Below are 8,933 nucleotides of genomic sequence, written 5' to 3'. Positions count from 1 at the left end.
ACAGTATTTTATTTACAAAGGTAAAGAGGAGAAAAAAACGGGGTTTTAGAATTGTGTCTTTATTATAACAGACTTCTCGTTATAAGTGGACTCCACTGTAACATACCACATACATGTTTTAAAAAAGGTAAGAACTATACATTATACATGTACCAAATTAAATGACTACGCTTGTATGTATAAACACAAAAATTGAAAACAACACATCAGAACAATGACAAGAAAACAATTAACACACCAACAAATTAAAACACAACATAGAGGAAAATGAAAGAGAACCAGCAATATAAATAGTAGGCTATGCAAAGTACTTATATTCTTCACATGAAAATAAATCAACTCAATGTCAACGAGTGAGTAAGAGACGAAGTGAAGCGAAAGTGAAAATAAACTTTCTTTCTAAAAGTTAAAAGTAAAGAGGTTCGGGTTTTAGAGTTTTTTTATTCCCCATTTTCCCCTGGTTTGTTTTTATTCCCCGACGGTGTGTGCTTTCTTTTTCTTTTTTGTAAAAAATACACAAATCGCGGACCCAAAAATGCCAAAAATCGCTGTCACGATTCGCAGGTCGCGGCCGCGACAAACGCAGATGCCAGACAAAGCAAAAACCTGTTTTTATCGGTAGGAGTCATAAGAGGTTATTCAAGGACGTACCAACGTATTTAAATGGCAAGTGTTGGCGAGATAAAACAGATCTTTTCCTGAGCACCTTGTGAGACTTGAAAGAGACATGAAGATGAAGGTTCTTCTCCTCGTCGCCATTCTTATCTCTGTGTCAGGGGAGGGAGACTTCAGTCCATGCATCAATGACAAATTCCAGTAACATTTACTCGTTATAATGTGGATGTGGCTGCCTGCATGCCTTTACCACCACAAGCTAGAGCTTCAGGCTTAGACTATCATGCAATGCTCTATTATAATATTAATATAGTTAAACTAGTTTTCTTGTGCATATCCAAATTTTTTGTTTCTTGTGTGTGTGTAAGTGTAAGGTTTATTCGCTTTTAATTTAGCATCGACAAAAATTTCTATATCACTTGCATGGGATAGAGCTATATATATATATTACTGAATCTATTGTTAATAATAATATACTATTCCTACCGGAGACAATCACAAGTCATCTCCTACTACTACTACTACTACTACTACTACTACTACTACTACTACTACTACTACTACTACTACTACTACTACTACTACTACTACTACTACTACTACTACTACTATTATTATTGTTATATTTATTGTTATCATTTATTCATGTAATATTATTATTAATATTATCATTATTGTTATTATTATTATCATTATTAATTAATTTATTTATTTACTTATCATTATTTTATCATTATTATTATTATAGTCGTAGTACAATGTAGTAGTATTTTTATCATTTTTATTTATTGTGTTTCGCTAAGGATCTGTTTTCTAGGTTTCTATTGGTATGTGTGTTTCGCTAAGGATCTGTTTTCTAGGTTTCTATTGGTAAATGTGTGTGGTCCTTATATCTCCATCTTTTCTTTATAATATGACCTACATGTAGTTGTGTTACAAGTGCCGTAAAATTCTGATTAAAACTTTTTAAAAAAATTCTGTCCCCCAGCTTGCATGACTAGCCCGGAGGTGGGAGCCAACAAACTCGCTCGTGGTACTATCTGCCAACGTTTTCTAAACTTGGACTGTGTCTGTGCGGGGGGAAAGAGGAAGAGAGACAGCAACGGATGCATCTCCTGTCACTGTCCAGACCCCATATGGGACTTGGGGCACAAATTAATTGGGAAGAAATAAAAAGTTAAATTAGTCCTCTCCGACATGGCATCTATAAAATGAGACACCCCCCCCCCCCGCAAAAAAGGAGAATGCTTGACTTCGACGCTTGGCGTAGATGACGGAATCTTTCTCTATTTCTCTTCCATAACAGACGAAGTACATCATGTTTGTCTTGAACGAGAAGAAAATAAAGGGAATTCACTTAGATTGTGTCTCTTTTCTTGATTGTTTTACTAGATATCACAGGCCACCTTTATGGCTTTTTGTCATCTTTTTAATCACCCCCCCCCTCACAAACCTCCAATTTTCTCTCCTCTCTGTCTGTCTCTCTCTCTCAATCTCTTTCTCTCTCTCTCTCTCTCTCTCTCTCTCTCTCTCTCTCTCTCTCTCTCTCTCCCCCCCCCTATCTCTCTTTGTCAAGTATTAGTGTTTCCATCCTTTGTTGACGAGTGTGCTGGGTGAGCATATTCTGATCTCTTACTTCAGCGAGCCTGTTTCAAAGCGTGTTTCAAAAGGAAAGTATTCCCACAGATGTTCACAAAATGGGAAGGTCAGGTCGGAGAAAAGCGTAGACTACAGATGATTCAATCCGGCACAAGTCTTGGACAGTGTCATTACACATGGAATGGTATTATTGTACAGAAAAAGACACAAGAGGGGTGGAGTGGAACGTGCTCTCCCGTAGAATTAGGCGAATTTAGATGGCCAAATAACGCCAAAAAAAAGCCAAATTATGCAAGTTACCGTAACACCTTTCGCGACATGTTTTGCACTTTTTCAACACAGATTTTCAAGACTTGTATGTTTTAAGTACAGAAAAATTTAAAACAGAACATATCAGTATCAGTAATTTGTAGTGTATTTGGAAAGAAAACAATACACATCTGTAAAAAAAAAAAACAACACAAAAAACAACTAAAAAATATAATCTCTGTAACTTTCAGTTGTAGATCTAGACTAGATCTAGATCTAGATCTGGGAAAGAAAAATGTAAAAAAAAAAAAAAAAAAAGGAGACATCTGGACCTCTGATGCTCGCACATTACTAAAACCAGGAACACCTGTCAAACATGAAACATCAGCAGACGGGAGAACAACAACTTTTGATGGATTGAAAAATTGAACAAGCTCAAGGAACAAAATCCCAACCCACAACCAAGATCTTCTACCAAGGGAAATAACCAACTTTTCACTTAAATAAGACTTGTTACGGTGATTATTTCCCTTTAGTCACATGGCGAGGCGTTAATTAATAAAATTAATTGTTCTGTTTTTAAAAAAATTGGAAAAAAACGTGAAAAAACGCGTGGAATTCAAAATTATGCAAATGTGCAGAATTACGCGAAAAATCGCGGCCGCACAAAATCGCATAATCCTACGGGGACAGAAAGTGGTTGTTTGCACGGGTGAATGTTTTTGATAGGTGTTCCTTAAACAAGGTTTCTTCGACTGTACTGAAAGCTCGTACAAAAGGTTGTGGGTGGTCACTGGTTGGCGGGTGCTCCGGTGTGCTTTGTCGGATCCTTCCTTCCTATCAAACATCTATCGATTTTTGTCTTGTCTCTCCTCCTTCATTCATTACTGTGTATGTCATTCTCTAGCACTACCTTTAATCTTTGGCACTTATAAATGACCTATATTTGTGTTAGAAGTGCCGTAAAACTCTTGCAAATCCTCAAACGAAAGGCTGCTGCCGCTTCTAGAACAGTTACGTCATTCTTCAGAACCCTTGTTTCCGAACTGCAGTTTCTAGATCTCTAACTAAGTCTGATCATTGTGGTACATGACCTTGTCCTAGTGAATATTATTATCTCTCCCTGTCGTTTTATTCTTTATGCAAGAAACATTCTGAAACTATGCAAACTGAGCCCCAAAAATATGAAATTATGCGATTCTGTTGTTGTTTTTTAAAACAAAGAATGATAAAGGAAAATAATCAGAAATTATGCCCCCCAAAAATGATCAAATTTTGCTAAATTATGCGGGGTGCATAAAAAAAAACCTCGGGGACAGTATTATAGAGGTTGGTGTTTTGACTCGGTAGGCCTACACCAACCATACAGGACAGGGTAGAGTAGGCCTAGCCTACATGATTGTATAGATCTATGATTTTGAACATAATAGCATAGCCTATACTATAATTAATGAGGAAAATAATAATGTTAGGTAAATAGATCTGTATACATGTAGTTGACTCAACTTTATTTTAAAAAACAAAAACCAAACAGATTTAAGTGGGTGGTTGGCGGGTGCTCTAGTGTGATTTGCTTCTTCTTTCCTATCAAACATCTATCGTCTTTATCTCCCCTCCTTTTTTGTGTTTATTACTTTCTTGTAACACCTCTAATCTTCGGCATTTATATGACCTTATTGTGTTGCGAGTGCCGTAAAACACTTTAAAAAACTTTAAAAAGACAGATCTAAATTTATTTTTGCGCATTTGATTTGTGTGATGGACATTATTTAGTGAACAATGCTTTTTGCCTCTTTCATGAGGTACATCCGCTATTCTCCATTCTATAAACTTCCGGTTTATTTTAGGCTACTAAGGAATTGTTGGAAAAATCTTTGAGCGGATGTTGTCCAAGTCAGTCAGTCGCCATATTGTTCGCCATTTTGCTCAGTGTAGCGAGTTGCAAAAGCTGTCTTCTGTTTGAAGTGTGTTGACTCACTGCATTTAGTTGGAGACGATTTGCAAGTTATCCAGAACAATTGTTTGGCTGTCGAGTCGCTTTTCTGAAGATTTCACGTCGATCTTTAGTATCTTTGTCTTCCAGAGATCGATTCGTTCCTGTACTGAAGTAGAAGAGTCCTGCCTTCTCTTTGTCTTTGCCGCCGCCATGGGGAATTTTGCGTCACTTCTCCCAGATGAATCAGTAATAGAGTGTATTGACTTGGTGGAAGGTCAGTTCTATGGCCTGGAAGGACCGCACATGTTCTTGGGATTTGAGGTGAGACGTGATGATTTCTTAGTCGGTTTGAATGTTGAAGGAGAGCGGCTGTTGTTTGAGGTAGATATCTCTAGTGAAGGTGAGCCTATTGTCAGTGCTCCTTTGGCTGGAGGGCCAGAATGGTACAGGGACTGGTTGGGGCGGGTGGCTAGGAGAGAAGTGAGGTGGGCTACGGGACCAAGGTGTGGGGAGGTGATAGCTTTATATGACGTTATGTGGAGGAAACCGATGAAGGGATAGGACTAGATCTAGATCTAGATTTTAGATCTAGATGGTGGCTAAGTGATGGACTTCTGTACTGTATTGTATGTGTGGCAAGTGTGTGTTTGTCGGGGTCCGTGCGTTGTTTAAGTTGTATTCTATTATTCTATCGATGTGTGTATGGTTTTAGGATTTTTGTATTTTTGGTTTTTGCCCACGTAGAGTCAGACTGTTCACTTTAATAGGTTTTGTGGGGATCTCTCTCTCTCTCTCTCTCTCTCTCTCTCTCTCTCTCTCTCTCTCTCTCTCAGGGAATTGGCTTGTCCATGACTTGGATTGGAACCTGCAGACATTTTTTTCTTTGTTTTTATGTTGTAGATATAAAAAGTCAATGTATGGATGAGTGTGTTGTTAATGTGTTCATCGTCTTAAAATAGTTAAATGTTTAGAGTTTATAATTTATTAGATAAAGATAAAGGTAAGACGCCATAGTACAACCAGTAATTTGTGGTAGGAAGTGCGCCAGTCTCAATAATAGGTTTCACCTTCTTTACAACCCACTAACACCGACCCTTTGTTTGTCTGTTGTCATATATATAATATAGATCTATAGCCAGTCAAGTCGGTGTATGTCATCGCTGATCATTAGTTTTATTTTCCGTTAGTTTTATTAGTTGTAGCAAGGGGAAAAGACAATTAATATTTTTAGGGGAAGAGGAGGGAGAATAAGACAGCTGTAGGAATTGATAATGGAGGATATCCATAACGAGCGACCACAAGTATGAGACAGAGTAGAATACAGAGTTAGTTACGAAAGTCCTTCCATTGATAATGAGGAGAGCTGAGATAGATTTAACAACTGGGAGTTGTGTTGTTTTTTGTTTTCGATTTAATTTATAAAGTTGTTTGTGGGGCTCGTGCTTTGAAAGGCATGGGGTGGTGGGGCTATTCAGTCTGAAGAGGAAACCGGGTATGAGGGGTTGGGTGTCAAAGGGGAAATGACGCTCAATCCCTCATAGTCGGAGAAGTCGAAGACGGTAGTCTCAGAAAGCCAGGTAACAACGATAGCGACAGCTCAGTTTTTGGGCAGGGCAATTTTTGAAGGAGCTGAGGGGAGTTGGTGGAACACATCCACGAGCTACATATATGAAATTGAATATTTTATATTTTTTTGAGTAGTTGATATGAAAAAGGTAGAACTATTTTAAGGGTGTGGGCTGTTGTGGCTGAAAGTCCAATTGTTATCAAATATGAGAGTTCAGGGGTCAAGGGGGAACTGACCTTTGACCTTTCATATTGGGTTTCAGTTTTGGAAGGCAAGGGAATCCAGAATGCCTGTATTCGGTAAGAAGGGGTATGGTAGTGGGCCCATCTTTTTCGTTTTAAATGATAGCAGTTTAAAATTTTGTGTAAAGGTTTGATGATTGGGATTTTCGGTTTACTTGGCTGGCCATAGTGTAGAGACAAATGTATATATATGTGTGTGCTGTTGTTGTTTTCCAAGGCCCATGGCCCTAGAGTAGATCCCCATTAACGTAGTCACCAGTAGATGAGACTGAGCGCACATATTTCGGCCTATTTTTTTGTCTGGTGACGATTAACTAAATTTGGTTTGCTCCACTAGGGAGTGGGAATGTGGGAAAGTGCCCGCCTCGTGACTCTTTGGGAGCAGAGGATGTTAGGATATAAAATACTTTAAGCTGACAATAATATTATGGTACTGTCGTAGTTTGAGTTCTGTGTGTTTGCGATTTTGTGCTGTCTAGCTTTTGTAAGGTGTTGTTTGCGTTGTGTTTACTGTTATTTTGTTCTTAGTACTGTGTACCTACTAACTTTCTTCCCCTGGTTGTACTGATTATTATTCATGATGGCGTTCTTATAATAATAGATTCTAGATCTATGCTAGGAACGGGCACGGGACAAAATTATAGATTAAAAAATTATTTTGCTTCAATGATTGGCAGCGACCAGTAAAGTAGACAAGCTTCATTTCAACAGTTGTTTGCTTATTTCATGCTCAGTCATCTCATAGCTGCGCCTGTTGGCAAAGTACTCAAAATTATCATCAGGTATCTTCTGTTTGCCTACAACTGCTCTGAGCAAGAGAACGCCTCTTTGCCAACGTCAGCTTACCTGTTTCTCCAGCAGCTGTGGTAACTTTGGACTTGCATTAAATACCAAAAGAGATGAAAATAGTGTTGTAACCACCTCTCGGAGAGCTTCGTATTTGCATAAAAGTGTACCTCTCCAGAGTCTGCGGTCTCATATTTTGTTCATGTCAGAGAGAGTCAAGTGCAGTAGAAAATTTCACCTACCTTTGCCTTAGGAGCAGACTGTCTCAACAAACAGCCAATACAGACACAGAGATCAGTAACGGTTGCTAGAGCCGGTGCAGCGTTCAGACGACTCGAAGGAAAAACATCTGAGAGCACAGAGTAGAGACCTCAGTCTCAGCACAAAGCTGAAGGTTTAAGACAGCGTAGTGATCTTTGTCATCGTTTTCCTCCACGTCAGTTTCATGCCTTGCACTTTTTGGCCGTCTTACAACACTGTTTCGTCAAGTTTATAAAGAGATTCAGATATGTACAGGATGGAAGGTTACACAGTTTGTTTTTGAAACAGTGCAGATCTGTTTGCTATGTTGAATAGATCTTGGAACTTGGAACAGTTTGAGTGTTGCTATATTTTGTGAGCTATGCTTTGTTTGTAAAATGAGAAGCTTTGTCCAAGTTGAGATGCAGAAATAATTCAGTGTCAAACTTCTTCGGAAGCAAGATTCTAAGAAAAGAAACTCCAGTTTGGGACAATTTAAGTGAACAAAATTTGCCTTCAGACTCTAGGTTGCCTTTGCCGTTGTTAGTTTTGTTTAACATTTGGCACCTTAGAAGTTTTTTTTGTTGTGATTGATTTCATAGATCTTTTCACTGTGTAAAACGTCCACCTGAAAACAGGCATTCCACCAGAGGACGGAGAGACACGTTGGACCGGCAAGAGAGCACGAGTCACTGGAGAGCCCGTCATGAAGCCGGAAGACGTGGCCACTCAGCAGACCTAAGCCAAGACTGGCCTGAGCTGGATTTCCTGCAGAGACTGCCACAGTTCCCCTTCCCCATCCCCTCCCTTGCAGAAGTTGGAAGTACTGGGCCTCATCGTGGCGCAAGGGTGAACACCCTGTTCAAACCACAAGACACCTGTCCTGCTGAAACAGGAGCAGACTGTGTGGAGAGGTTTGAGCTGGGTGGCCAACACAGTACTACACTCACCAGTGTGAAGGATGAATGGAGAGTCTATAGGCAAGTGTGCAAAATGTGGGCTGTTGGATGTAGTTTGTTGGTGTATTGAATGAAAGTCCGAACTTGAACTTCTTGTGTTTTTTAACCCTTCCAGCCCCATGGGCGTATATTTTCAGCAGCACTTGCACCTCCCACGGTCCCAAGAGCATATATACTGTTTTGGGGGGTACCGAATTTGCGCATTTTCGGAAAACGCGAACCTAATTAAACTTTAATTTTCATATTTGTACATTTACCATTAAACATTGTTATATGTTATTATCTAAACCCTCATTACAAAGATACTACATCACTTTTTAGAATGCATGCCTTCCCTCTCTCTTTGTTTCTTTCTCTCTCCCTCTCTCTGCCTCTCTCTCTCTCTCTCTCTCTCTCTCTCTCTCTCTCTCTCTCTCTCTCTGTGTGTGTGTGTCTCTGTCTCTCTTTCCCTCTCTCTTTCTCTTGAGAAAGAGGGAAAGAGAACGAGAGAGGAAGAGAGAGAGCGAGAGAGGGGGAGAGATAGCGCGCGCGAGAAAGAGAGAGAGTGAAAGAGAGAGAAAGAGAGAGAGAGAGAGAGAGAGAGAGAGAGAGAGAGAGAGAGAGAGAGAGGCAGAGAGAGGGAGAGAGAAAGAAACAAAGAGAGAGGGAACGGGGGAAGGAGAGGAGAGACAGACATACAATTAGACCGAGAGACATACACACACACTCACAAACACACACACACAAACACACCTGTCTCC

General features: G+C 39.6%; 1 protein-coding gene across 1 annotated transcript; it reads left to right on the top strand.

Annotated features, from left to right (window-relative positions):
• The first annotated feature begins 4,147 nt into the window (after positions 1 to 4,147).
• On the top strand, positions 4,148 to 8,451 carry LOC101850705. Its single transcript, XM_005094727.3, has 2 exons — positions 4,148 to 4,720; positions 7,873 to 8,451. The coding sequence occupies exons 1-2, from the start codon at positions 4,683 to 4,685 to the stop codon at positions 8,261 to 8,263; spliced, it is 429 nt and encodes a 142-aa protein (XP_005094784.2). The 5' UTR covers positions 4,148 to 4,682; the 3' UTR covers positions 8,264 to 8,451.
• The last annotated feature ends 482 nt before the right edge of the window (positions 8,452 to 8,933 follow it).

Source organism: Aplysia californica, unplaced genomic scaffold (genome assembly GCF_000002075.1).
Source record: "Aplysia californica isolate F4 #8 unplaced genomic scaffold, AplCal3.0 scaffold00088, whole genome shotgun sequence".
NCBI lineage: Eukaryota > Metazoa > Mollusca > Gastropoda > Aplysiida > Aplysiidae > Aplysia > Aplysia californica.
This window is presented reverse-complemented; position numbering and strand designations above follow the sequence as displayed.